The sequence below is a fragment of the Corvus moneduloides genome, chromosome 9, assembly GCF_009650955.1.
Source record: "Corvus moneduloides isolate bCorMon1 chromosome 9, bCorMon1.pri, whole genome shotgun sequence".
NCBI lineage: Eukaryota > Metazoa > Chordata > Aves > Passeriformes > Corvidae > Corvus > Corvus moneduloides.
In genome coordinates, this window is record NC_045484.1 from 26,741,832 (window position 1) to 26,755,574 (window position 13,743).

The 13,743-nt window shown below is 40.9% G+C and overlaps 1 protein-coding gene across 1 annotated transcript; it reads left to right on the plus strand.

Moving 5' to 3' along the window:
- Positions 1-116: 116 nt before the first annotated feature.
- BTF3L4 (basic transcription factor 3 like 4) lies at positions 117-9,481 on the plus strand. The gene is made up of 6 exons (XM_032117392.1): positions 117-221; positions 1,346-1,409; positions 2,262-2,375; positions 4,488-4,689; positions 6,105-6,164; positions 7,033-9,481. Exons 2-6 carry the CDS (start codon positions 1,356-1,358, stop codon positions 7,077-7,079), a joined length of 477 nt encoding a protein of 158 aa, XP_031973283.1. The 5' UTR covers positions 117-221; positions 1,346-1,355; the 3' UTR covers positions 7,080-9,481.
- Positions 9,482-13,743: the final 4,262 nt, after the last annotated feature.

Here is a 13,743-nt window from a genome sequence, read left to right on the forward strand (position 1 = left end):
GCACCGGTGACTGCTGCTCCCTGGAGACTACAAATCCCAGGACGCCTTGCGTGCCCAGCCCTGCCCGTATGTAAATACGAGTGGGCGGATCCGCCAATCCGCGGGCGGGTCGGTGCCCTCACGTGGTGCGACGCTTCCTTTCTCTGTGCGCCCCTCTTTCCTTCTTCGGTCGCCATCTTGTTCTCGCCGCGTGTTGGTAGCGGGGGCTCCGCCGCGCTCAGGTGAGGGGGCCCGCTGTTCCCGTGTCCCGGTGTCTCCGTATCCTGGTATTGCCGCGTCCCCGCCGACCTGAGGCGGGCGGGGCGCCGCGGCAGCTTGGTCCTGTCCCCGTGCGCCGCGCTGGGCCGTTCCCCGAGGAGAGGCCGAGGGAGTGACTCCCTTGTGCGGGGGCTGCCCTGGCTCACGGGGCCGCGGCTCTCCCCTGGGGTCGCGGTTACACGGGCTCCTGAGGGATGAGCCGTGTTGCCCTCCCGCTCCCCGTGCTCTGGGGATGGCCAGCGAGCCACCCTGAGCCTCTTCTCCCGCCGCCCCGCGGGGTCCCTTCGTGCTCCGATCCCTCCCTCGCTCCTGCTCTTCCCCTCCCCGTCGTTCCCGGCACAAAGCACATGCGGAGACTTCCCCATCGTTCCGGGGATCACTGATGAATTGCTGGGGCAGAGCAGCGAAACGCATTCCTTTTGCTGGAAGGTTTGAGGCGTTTTTTCACCCATTATGGGTTTTCAGGGCTTTCAGCCTTTAAAGGTCCCACCTGACTCGTGGGAGAAGCACTGGACTAGCTTCCCAGTCGCTGTATTGGATGGAGAGCTACTAGACGTTCATATAGCAAATACGTCCATACACGAACTTCACAGAGTTTGGATCTCGCTCATTAGTTTTAAGTATCATAGATTCATTATATGAATACTATTCCAGGTAGTTTAGTGATTAATCTACCCCTGAGCCCTCGTAAAGATAAGGGTGTTTTCCCAGACCAGTTGTGGTGTATGTACTAGTTTGGGTCTGGTTGGAGTCAGTAATTCAGTTAAATACTTCCATCAGTAAACTGGCGTCCTGAAAATGAGTACCTCGGCGTGATGCAGAATGAAATGTCCTGTTGAGTTGCCTCATTGTGGCACAGACACTTCAGCTAAATGCGGGTCCTTCCTACTGCAGGACTGCTGTGGATTGTTTAGGTGGTGTGACTTTAAAGCTCTGTTTATGTGTGTTTGTTTGACACACTGTTTTGAGTAATGTTCTAGAAGTCTAAAAAACCCACTGCAATTGTAAGAGTACTCTTAAAATGGACTGTGCCTTTTTTTTTTGTTACTGTTTTGATGGTTAATTTGAACTTTTTCTTGCTCTGTAGACGTAGCACAATGAACCAAGAAAAACTGGCCAAGCTTCAAGCGCAGGTCCGAATAGGAGGAAAGGTAAGAAAACCACCAGAGACACTTTTGAAAACATAGGCTGAAGTTCATAGAAAGGGAAGAAGAAAATTGTTCTGAGGCTTGACGATTACAGGTTTTGTGTGATCTGGCCCATAGTGCAGCTACCTGAAATGCAAATTTGTTTCAGTTCACAACTGCTGGATGAGCAGTTTCCAGTGTGCAACCATTGTTTTAATTCAATGACTTGTTGTGACCTGTGAAAGCTCCAGCTAAGCTCACCTGTTGGGTGTTCCAGTTCTGCCTTTCTGGCCTCCCTATTGGGGATTTTCTTCCTTCGTGCCCACTCCAGTCACTGGCTCTGCTCTGAGCTGTTTATTTTCTCTGAGCCAGTGGGTAGTTAATAAGACCAATAAAAAGGCATGTACTTTGTTCAGTATGGGTGCTCATCCCCTGCCGTAGGGATGATTGTACCAAAGTTTGCAAATTAGGACTTCCAAAACTGCTGTCTGTGGAACACTTTGAAAATGTTAATTATTTGCTTGCCAAAGTGTAACCTTTTAAATCACTGTATTTGTGCTTCGTTTTGGAAAAAATATCTTGGGGAAACTTTGTTATGTATTGCTTGATATTAAGTAGTATTTTTGTAGTCTGGTTTAGTGCAAGGGAAAATATGCTGTTGTTCGGTGTTTCTTTGGTCTTTTATGCTTAAGAAAAAACTTAAAATTGGGAATGATGGCCAAAGCTGTAGGAAAAGGGAAATAAGTTGAGAAGCGTTTTTGTCTACAGAAATGTCTCATAAGTTGAAAGATGTTGCTCAGACGGTGGTATGACTTTTGCAATTAGTGTTGAGAGATCTTGAGTAGAGCTGACTGTTGTCTCTTGATTCTTCCCCAGGGAACAGCTCGCAGAAAGAAGAAGGTGGTGCACAGAACAGCTACAGCTGATGACAAAAAACTTCAGAGTTCCCTCAAAAAACTGGCAGTAAATAACATTGCTGGCATTGAAGAGGTATAGTGAAAAAATAAGTGTTTCCTGTTTGAAATTAAATTCACTGTCGTTTTGGTGGTGGTGTGGTGAGGTTTGCTTTTGGTTTTGACAACAGTTTTGTCTTCCACGCAAAACCATAGAGATCTGATTATTGAGAGGTAAAGTTGTTTAATTTATTGTTGTCTCATTGATACGAATCTGTACGTACCTGGAGAAGGAAAATCGAAGGTTCTGTTGCCAGGTAGTGTGTGGTGGAGGTAGTAAGCTCTGTGCACTGTGTGTGTCTTGCATTCATTGCAGAACAAAACTTCTCTTTGTTCTTGACTTTTATGAACGTGAATCCCTGCTCTAAAGAGAAAAGCAGGAAAGGTACGTGTACTGTGCAGGACCATCTAGAGCAGGTGTGGTGCAGAATACAAAGGAAAGTTTAGGAACACCTTGAGTAGGAACTTGAGTCTGTATTACCAAAATTAGGACCTTTTACTACACAAAAATTGCTGGAATTGTTTGCAGTAGTTACAGAAGATGTTTTTTAAAACACTGCAGAGACTCTACAGAAGCAGCTTCTGTGTTAATGTAAGTGGGAATGTGAAGGTTTCAGATATTCTTTGAATACCTCTAATTTACATGTTTTAATAAAACATGTTTTCCATAACAGTGTAGAGAGTGACACTCACACATGGGAGGAGGACGATGTTCCTCCATCATGAACTCAGTGTTGCTGTAGTACTTGTACTACTTAGTTAAAGAAGTACAATATTTAATCTGTGATTAATTAATTGAAGCAGGATTGCAAGGTGCGTGCAGAAGTCACTAAGTGCGTTCCTCCCTTCCAAAGGCAAATGCAGATTCAGTGTGGTTTGCCTGTAAGTTTTCAGACCTCTGTTACAGAAACACTTCAGTTTGTTTGTTTTCTTAAGCTTAATACAAATATGCTGAGCTATATGAACTAAAGAAGGACATTGTTCCTCTTAGTGTATGTTCAGGGCTTTTTTCTGCACAGAGCACAGGATCTTTATTCAGACACAGTTATTAGGGATTTTAAATATCTCAATGTGTAGGAAGATGATGCAAAATGTTTCTACCTTGATAGCAAGAGACGTAATTGCCGAATGTTTTATTCAAGTGAACGCAAGTTGACCTTGGTAAGCTTCGTGCAGATAGAAGAGTAATGTTGAGTCAAACATGAGTAATGCCTTTGTGTCATTTTAAAAGGGGCTTTTAAGTAACAGGATGACTGGTTGAAGCCTTTACCATTTCCCTGTGGGCAAAGGACAGGACATTGCTTAGTTTTGCAGGAAAGCAGCACACCTGGATTTCCTGTTCAAAACATATTTGGAACTCTGCTGCTGTGTGAGGATTGAGAACTCAGATGTTTTTGTATTTTAGATCTCGTCTTTAGTTCTGAATTCCTCTTTTCTCCCTGTAACTTAAAAACATTGCTTATTATTTTTTTCGCATAAGTTTAATACCACTGTTGTGTCGGATGGGTAGAACTGTCTTCCTGTGGTCAGACAGAATTATTTTTCACATAATAGATTAGCCATGCCCAGAAGAAAAAAAGCTTTTCAGCTTTCCATTCTGTCTTCCTTTAAGTTAAAAAAGCATAACATAGACCTATACAAATATGCCAGTGTGAACTCTGACAGAAGGAGCAAAGCAGGCTGTAAATTATAATTCTTGGTGATTCAGAAGGCTAGGGAAGAGGAAGAGAGCAGGATCACTGTGTGATGTCCTTAGTTGTAAGAGCTGTCATGGAATTATTGGGAAGGTATTGGAAGTCTGTTCTAGAGCAGTTGGTCCATAAAATCCCAGTGCTGTGTGTGCATCCCTGCCTTGAGCCAGTGTGAGTCCTGTGCCTTTGCCAGATGGGCAGAAGCAGGAATGTTTTCCTGGTAGGTGACACAGGTACCTGTGAAAGGCAGTGGCTTAACCTGATGTGGTAATGCTTTGCTGTTGGAGCTTTGAATTTAGATGGTGTTAGTTCTAGGTGCTTTTATCGTGGTTATATTATCCTTTAGGAGGAGTGCTAGTTCTGTAGTTTTTAATATTTCAAATCTAGATTTTTGTTATTATGGTTGTGTAACAAGATGCTGCAACACTTTGGTAAATGTTATTTATATATTTAAACAGGTGAATATGATAAAAGATGATGGAACAGTTATTCACTTCAACAACCCCAAGGTTCAAGCTTCCCTCTCTGCCAACACTTTTGCAATTACTGGTCATGCAGAGGCTAAACCGATCACAGAAATGCTTCCAGGCATCTTAAGCCAGCTTGGTGCTGACAGCTTAACAAGTCTCAGGAAGTTAGCTGAACAATTCCCAAGACAAGGTAGGTCTTTTTGGCATCTTTCATAGCTGACTTAAAGGACATATGAAGTACTAAAAGTTTTAACCCAAATTTAACAACAGCATGTGACTTAAAAAGTAATCAGGAATGTGTGTGCTTTCACTCATTTGCCACTGTTGTGGAAGTAGAGGGTGGGGGAGGAATTTTTTTTAATCTTTGTTGATTCAAGATTATATAGGCAGGCCCTGATTTAAAAGAAATAGATACGTCTGGCATGCTGTGATTGCAGGTGTACAGCTGTGTGTGGCAGAATGCTTAGGGGAAAGCAAGTTCATGTTTTCACTTGGAAAAACTCAACCAGTTCTTTTTGTCAGGGAATCTATTCTGTTTTCTTTGTTCATTAAAAACATATTTGTATTGGAGTTATAGAAGAAGAAATATGTTCTTCTGCTCCACAGTTTACTTTGGAATTCAGCCAAGACTTTAAAAAACTAATTAAAAATCAAAGTTTTAGTGGAAAAATAAAAAAGCCAAATCACAGTTATGCATGTGATTCTTTATTTTCTATTAATTTTAAAACCATGGGAGCATGGCTAGAGGGGTGTAGGCAGTATAACTAATACTGTAATTTTAGTTAAAAAGTGAAGATCAGGTACAGTTCCAGGTTAGATTGTTACAGCCATTCAGATGACTGTAGTTGGATGTGTAGTCGTCTGTGTGTGGAATGGAACATACATCACCTGTGCTAATGTTTTCAACAAAGAGTTGTTCTTTTAAATCAATTTGAATGTCTTCCACAATCATGTTCAGAGTTTGAGTGAAAGTAAAGGGTTAGTTTTTCTTCTTTAGTAATGTGTAAAATACCTTTTAAAATTTAGAGAGATCATCATTAGCATATCTCTTTTGATGCAACCTCGGTCCCAGTAGATGCTGTGCTTTCTTTAGGTAGTACAGGAAGTCAGACCAATGAGAAAAAGTACTTCTATTTTTTTAGTTCTTGCATTTCTCTAGGTTACTTGGGACTGAGAGAGATGAGGTTTGATGCAGGACAGTTGATCTGGAAATATTTTTCCTACAGTTGTAGCCCCTTGGTATTTGAATCATACGATATGTTGGTCACTGATGGGTACCACATTATTGTTGTATTCAAACATGTGACTTCACTTAGAAGATTAAGTCATGCTGGGACTTTTCTTTATCATCTGATCTTTTGCAAGCTCTGTGTGAATACCCCGTAGGATCTGAAAATGGCTCTACTAACACTTTGCTGTGAGAATGTCCCCAGGGAAACCTTTTGGTCATGCTGTTAACTCCCAGTACCTGGTCATTTGTATGTTTGTCACTGTTGGGGATTGGGGAAATGCTTGCTTTCTTCATGTGTATGGTTTTTATTTTGCTGTGTGAGTGTTCCTAATTCTGTATCATGAGAACTCAGCACCAAATTTCTTTTTTTTCAGTGTTGGATAGTAAAGCACCAAAATCGGAAGATATCGATGAAGAAGATGATGATGTCCCAGGTAGATACATACACACTTTTATGTCCACTTAATATGTAAATATTTTGATTTATTCATTTAAATATGTAGCTTTTGATGTGATTATACTCCTTGGTTGCTAAGGGAGGCTTCTTATATAGGACAGCATTAAAACATGACTTGGGATTCCAGCTTTTGAAAAAGGGATTACCTTGTGCAAATACCTTAATTATTGAGTGAAACTAGGTTAAAATATTTTCAGTGAGGTTGAACCAGGTATCTAAATATCCAAACAGGGGTTTAGGACTGCAAAATGACATAATTGGCATAGTTATCAGGTTGTTTTTATATCAGGGTCTGGAGTGGGAATTTCTATTTCTGTAGTAGAAGAAAAAAGGCTTATGTCAGTGTCTGAAAGTAAATATGGGAAGTTCTTAATTTAATCAATGAATAACTATTTTATCAATCACCACATTCTACTGTATCCATCAGAATGGTGTGTTAGCTAAAACAACATATATGACCAGAGATTGAATTCCTCGTGCCTTGGTACTGGTCTGTTTCTTTGTGACCTTGCATAAAATTAAATTCTCTAAAACGTCAGGCATTCTTTAAAGAATGCTGATGCTCAAAACTCAACTGCAGCTAGTAGAGCACTTCTGAAAATCAGCTCTTAATCACTTAATGTTAGAATTTTCACTCTTGGAGTGTTTCTGCATTTCTAGTTCTTTGTGTATGTTTAAACAAACAGTATTTTCTAAAGCCCTTTGAAATTTGCCCATAAAGAATTGGTTTCCCTAAGCGTAATTAAGTACTACTTAACCTTTCCTGTAATTATATGCATTTTCATTAAACTTACAAAGGTAATCTTACTGGGCATTACTGTATTAAATGTCTTCATCTTTTTCAGATCTCGTAGAAAATTTTGATGAAGCATCAAAGAATGAAGCTAACTAAAACATTAATAGTTCTGGAAGCTGGCATGGACTAGATTTAAGAAATCAGCTATGTGGTTCCAAAGTTTTAAAGAAACAGAGAACATCATCTGTTAATAGTTCAGTAATATAAATATTTTGTATTTTTATGATGCTGTTTGTTCAGCATTTTCTGTCAGTTGATTTTGCATTTTGCACTTACTCCCAGGATCTACTCTTTTGGTCAAAAAGAAATGTCAGTGCAGTTTGAGGGGTGTGTGTATGTGTGTGGGTGTACGTATAGTGGAGAACAAATTGGAGAACACATATTTAACCATTTACCCTTTTCCTTTGGAAGTAGAAATAAAATGAATCTTCAGCATCGTTACTTTGATTATCACCAAACAGTGCACAGAAGGGAGTTAAGATTAACGTTTTGTCCACATTTTGTGACCTGAAGACATTACACCATTAAAACTTGGGGTTAATTTGCTGTTACCTATTGTACTTGCAGGTGTGTTTCTCAATGTACGCATATTTGTCATCAACATTGTGTTCATCCCAGGTTTTAGGGGAGATGAGCTGTTTTAGCGGCTTGTTTGGTGCAGTAACATTTTAAAAATTTGGTCTCATCAAAGTGTGCTTTTTTTTAAACTTTTTTTTTTTTTTTTTTGGTCTCTAAGGTTTTGATACAAGCTGGTATTTGGCTCCTTCCATGTAGACGTAGCAGTATGTTCTCCTGTTGGTTACTAAAATACTTCCCAGTCAAAAGAAAAACACCTTGGTTCTCTACTGTCAGATCACTTCCTAAGCTTGGAGGTCTGGTTGGTAACAGTCCAGTGCATCAGTTTTGCACAGTAACAGGTTTTTGCTTGAATAACTTCAAGCTGTTCTCTTGGCATGACTGCATTTACTAGCAGCTGATGATCCACTCTCATTCTTAGGGCCCTAGGAGCTAAATGCACTGTGTGAGCAATGTTTAGGGTGGGAGAAAAGAGTTGTTGATGCTTTGCCCTGCTGCCTGCTGGGCAGCCTGTGCAGTGACTAGCTCTAAAGGGATTTTTTTTTTTTTTTTTTTTTGCCTATAACTTACCTTGGCCTATAACCTACCTCTAGGTTTGGTGTCATCTGTAGTAGCTTCTTACAAAACGCAAATGCTCCTCAGGCATAAGGAGGACATTGGGAGGTACTGTTGGTACAGTGCAGTATTTATGACCTTTCTTTAAAATGCTTAATGTGAAGCTGTTTTCTCAGAGGCTCTTTCAAGGTTCTTGGTGTAATGTGCATTACAGTATAGTTAGACATCATTGTAACTTCTGTCAAGGGCAGCTGTGGCTTACAAAAGCCACTTTGTTTTTTTTCTCTACATCTGTCACTTAACTATGGCTTAATTGGAACATATCAGCTTTTGGTGTAGGCTCATATGCTAGAGAACTGTAATAGTACAAGCAAACAGTCCATGAGTTCTGGAGACTTCGTGAACCCACAGAAGTAGAGCTGTAGTGGTTCGTCAGCTGAACTCCTCGGTTCATTTTCTAGGCTTCGTTCAGTTTTTCCTGTTATATTTTATATACTACATGGATCTTACTACAAAATAAAATAACAGTACAAAAGAGGAAATGCTCCCTCCTGTGTGTTGTCTGCTCCTCCCACCAGCACTGGCTGAGGAAGGCAGGTGGATGCTGCAGCTGTTTGAGACAGCACTGCATTCTTGGTGGCAGTGACCAAGGAAGACATGTAGGGCTAGGGAGGGTCCCATTAGAGCTCTAGGATTTCACACTCCCTATACTCACTCCTATTTTCTCTGTGGTGTTGAATGAAACTTTTGTTTGTGGTATGGCTGATCAGCTGTAGATGATTTGTTCTGTTTATAAGAAGGAGATGTCTCCACAAGTGTGTGCTCAGGCACATGGAATTGCCTTCTGCTCCCTCTGTGAGCTCAGGGAGCAAAGGAAGGACACGAGGCAACAGGTATTTGCAGTGTTCCTCTGTTTGCTTAAGAGGTACAAGTGAAGAACCTTTCCATTTAGCAACTCTACTGAGTTGATACATGGGACACCCCCTTCCTGAATACTAACCAGATACTGAAAATTCCTGCTTGTTCCTTCTGATGTAGGAAGTACGGCAAAAGTAATTTTGTGAGAGACTAAAAGTAAGCCTTGGAAACAATGATGCTGTAAGTTTATATAGCTGAACTTCGATTCCTACAAAATACTGATTTCGTTTTTGCTCTTGAATTTACATGTTAAACCCTCAAATTTTTCCTATGTTGATAACCAGTAAACCAACTAACTATGCTAGCTTACGTAGTTACATTATCTTCAGTTTTTTCACTGTCTCTGGAAACAGTCAACCACTTACTATTTGCTGCTGGAAATACTAGAGCTTATCAATCATTAAACTGATTTTAATTAAAAGTAGCCCATCGAGGCTGTTGTGGGAAGAGCTCTTTTTTCTTTTGTATTTATTCATGGTGTAACACAAACAGTGTTTGTATGTGGTGATGGAAATGCCAGGTTACTAAAAATAGTTTTGGGGAGCGTTGGTAAGTAAAAACTCCCCACATAAAGGTGAACATTAAGTTGTTCTTTGCTTGGCTTGAAGCACGATAACCACCATACTTCTGAAGCCCTTGTACTTACTTGCTCACTACTAAACTCTGCTGGCATATTAAAGATACTGGTAATGATATTGACATGTTAAATAACTTAAATAAGTGATTGGAAAGTAGGAAGATGGAGCAGAAAGGAAATTGAAACATCTCCTGGGCTGTATGTGAGGGGGAGTCAAAGCTCCATCAGTGAAAACCAAGGAGTCTGCAAATGTGTGAGACGGCAAACACTGATCTTCCTGCCCTGGCTGCTGGTGCATTTGTGTAGTTCCCTAGTTTATGGGTGGGACCCAGGGTCTGGCTGGCTTCTCTGAGGCAGGAGAGAAGTCTGTAAAAACTTGCAATTGTTTCATAGTTTTCTCTATGAAAAAGAAATGTTTGTGTGTGATGGATGCAGAGGTTACAGCACAGGCAGTGGTGCTGGAGACTTGGGGCTGGGTGCATGGATTTCCCATGCAGAGCCCAAAAACAAAGTGAGTTTACAGCTGAGAGTGTTTGTAGGGTGGAAGGAGTTAATATAAAAAGGACATTTAATGCACAATACAGACCTTGAATTTTTTATTTTTAGCTTTTGTTATGTAGCAATATTTGAAGAGTGCGCAGGAATGATAAGGATGAATTTAGAGCTGCTGCGGAAATATGTTGATAACTTGCTCATATTTGTCAACTTACCATGGGAACTAGGAATTGCTATGAGCTCCCTTCTGCCAGGATTTTCACAAATAATATTTTGGATTTGGTGTGTACAAAATGAGCACTGGAGGTCTTACAGCTGATTTAATTACTGAGCGGTGTGTTGATTGACCAGTGTATTCCTGTTAGCAGGAAGGAACTGAGGAAGCCCTAAAAGCACAGTAAAGCTGTACTTATGTAAGAGACTAATTCATGTCCAGAAGGATCTTCCTGAGATTGCCTGGAATCAGAACCCATGCTGCTCTGGATGGTAGGAATTTACAGAGAGCTGAGCAAACTGCCCCTTAGGTGAAGGTGAGTGAATGAATTCTTCCACTAGCACTTAAGATCAGTCTGCTGTTGTTATTCAAAGGCAGTACTGGTTTGTTCAACAAAGTGAGCAGTCTTTATTCTGGGGATCCAGATTTCACTAATTAAATGATCCCTGTTTTGTACTTGAGCAAATGAAGTGGTGCAGAACAGAAGCACATCACAACAACAGCCATAGCCACTTCACAGAAGTGACAGCCCAAGTGCAGGGAATGGTTGTTCACCTTTACCAGCTTTCCTGTTAAATAATTTATTATCGCCCCTTTTAAAGACCAGTCTGCAGGCACTGAAGAACTTAATGGATTTATTCAGAAACATGAGGGCTGCAGTTTCAGTCAAGGATTTGAGTAGCAAGCAGAGCAAGCAAAGAGACTAATTTTAAAATTGGTTGTCTTGGTATGTTTGGATGGAAGCTTGGGTTGGTATCTAGAGTGGGGTTATTGGGGTTTTCATTTCACATCCACCACTGTTACTGGACAAGAAAAAACAGACTTGTACATCTTCCAGGACCTTGGTTTGCCTTTATTTCAGGAATACTGCTCTGTCTCCTCTGTGTGTAAATTAATGAACACCAAACTGGATGTTTCTTGAGACAACTACATCTCTGCAATTGGTATAAAAAGCTACTTCTGCATGATAAACACATAGTATTTGGTGGGTTCTCTGTGCTATTAAACTCCCTCTCACTAAGCAACAGACCCTCAGCTTGCTTAGATGCTGCTTTTTTTGACAACTGTTATCTGTCAGATCCTCAAATACTAGGCAGCATCTCCTTGAATTTTGCATTGCAGGTAGATTTTTGTAGCTAAGCTAAATTAGTTGCCTCCTTGACGTAAAGGGAGATTAACTGCTCACTTGAGTTCTTGAAGTTGTTTTTGGTATTTTTGTTAAAGTATGAATTCCAAGGCAAACATTGAAACAAAAAATCCTATTTCAAGGCCTTTTGACCTTTCAGTGCACATATCCCAGCTGAATAAAAGGAGTTACACAACCTCATGCACTTCCTTGCAACATCCTTGTTGCAGCTATAGTAACTGCTTATGTCAAAAAGTAATATTAGAAAGTATTTAATGTATTTTTAGATTCTGTCTAATGCAACTTAGCTGACAAAGAAGAGCCAGTGCTGTGAGATCAGCTCTCTACAGACATTGGGAAGTGTGGCGCAAACAACATTTTGAGAACAGCAGTTTTCATTTTGAGACCGTGTGCGAAGCTGGAAATTTCCAAGCAATGCAAATTATTGCCTGACATAGGTAAGTGAAGACTTAAAATCTCGGCAGATGTCAGCAGGATGCCAGACCTTTGCACACCAAGAGTGAAGTTTGCTGAAAAGCTTTTACTAATCTCTGGCTTTTCTGCTGCTGACAGATGAAGGCTTCCCGTTCCTTTGCTTTCCCAACCTGATGCCTGAGGTCAGCTGGACCAGCATGCTCCGAAGCTGCAGGAGCCCATCTTGTTGCCTTTGCCTCACCACCTGCCAATGAGCTTGAAATTTCTGGGAGATAAAGGATAATCCCCTTAGAGGGAAGTTTTTGCAAGCAGGCTGAATGGGGATGGCTATCTGCAAAGCGGCCTCACGGGCTGGACTGACTGAATTGGCCTTTTACCCTGCTGCTGCTGGGGCTTGGCAAGGCAGTGTAGGGCAGCTTGTGCTGCTGCTACTGCCAGGGTCCTACCAAGTTTGGGAAGAGGGAGGGATTGGCCATATTGAAGCCTTGGGTGATGATCTAGTCAAATCCTCTAATTTGCAGTTTGTTTCTAAACTTTTTGTTGGGAAATAGGGGTTCAGTCCAGTTCGCTCTGCCTGCACCATGGGCTGATAAGCTGCCCCATGTGAGCCCAGCGTGCCCTCACTGCCCTCTGCCCCAGCCATCCCATTGCTCCACAGCACCGAAACACAGCCTTCCCTGTGAGCCTGTTCTGCATATCTCCTTTTAGGTGAACACTGATTTGCTGGGGAAAGCTGCTGAAGTTTTGATGTTTCATGCTGCAGGTTCTTGTTCACTGAAAATCACTTTTTAAGTTACTGACCGAGATCTTTAACATAGAATTTCCACTTTTGTTACAAGATGTGGTTTCAAATGGTTTCTGACGCATGGTGTTGAATTGAAAATAACCCTAGCTTGCTTTCAGCATTGTTAGAATCTCCAGGGAGTAATAATGTGACTAAAGTTCCTGCTCTGTTCATTTTGAAACCTTTGCTGTATTGCTGAAGACTTGGTCTGCTCTGTGATTGACAGTTGTAATTAGTGACATTTTGCATGTTTCTGAAAGAATGCAAATACAGCCTAAAATAATTTTTACTTTGAATTAGGATTTCTTCCCCTATACGTCTTAAGTTTCCCACAGCCTGCTTCCACAGTTTGACTGAAAGACACCGGGTTTTCTCATGATCTCCTGCTGGATATTTGGGTAGTTTGCTGAGACTTCGTTCTATTTTGACACAAAAGTGATGTCAGTTTTCTGAAAAACAGGGAATGTGTTATTTTCTAGTCTTTTCTATGTTGCCTTTTAGCTGCATGATTTCAGTGTTGTTGTAAATTATTAACTTTTGAACACAGGGATTATTATTGCCTCTAACTCTTCTCCTGCCCTTTGAGTTGCAGGGTTGCTTTCATTGGCAGTGTGCACTGAGAAATCATGTTGGCCACTTGCAGCCCTGAAATTGTAATAGCTTATCCCATTACACGGTGCTTTTTCCAGCTCAGTTCTCCTGAGAACCTTGAAATAGGTTTTCCATAAAAATATTCCAGACACACTTTTTTCTTTTAAAGGCTATAGTCAAAATTGAAGGGATAATCTAGCTATTGTTTCTAGTGAAATACATATTCTATCCTGATGATTTTGTAAATTATAGAGGATTTTTATAGTGCAGTCTGGATCACTGAGAACCTGGTGGGTTCTTTGAACAAGTTTGCTTGTTTGTTGGCTACAAGCAGACAAACATCATTAGCATCTTAGCTGATGGAAACTCTTCCATGAAAAATTCACACAGTCTTACTGGTTTTAATCTGCACAAGCACTTCATGGATTTGCAGAAGCTGTAATAAAAGGTTTAGGTGTCTTATACCTCCATTTCCTCAATGGCTTACAG

Bases quoted from the DNA above. Each gene is read 5' to 3' on its own strand.
- BTF3L4 (XM_032117392.1), top strand. From the start codon at position 1,356: ATGAACCAAGAAAAACTGGCCAAGCTTCAAGCGCAGGTCCGAATAGGA. The intron at 1,410-2,261 runs GTAAGAAAACCA...ATTCTTCCCCAG, and splicing joins AGGTCCGAATAGGAGGAAAG to GGAACAGCTCGCAGAAAGAA. The intron at 2,376-4,487 runs GTATAGTGAAAA...ATATTTAAACAG, and splicing joins ACATTGCTGGCATTGAAGAG to GTGAATATGATAAAAGATGA.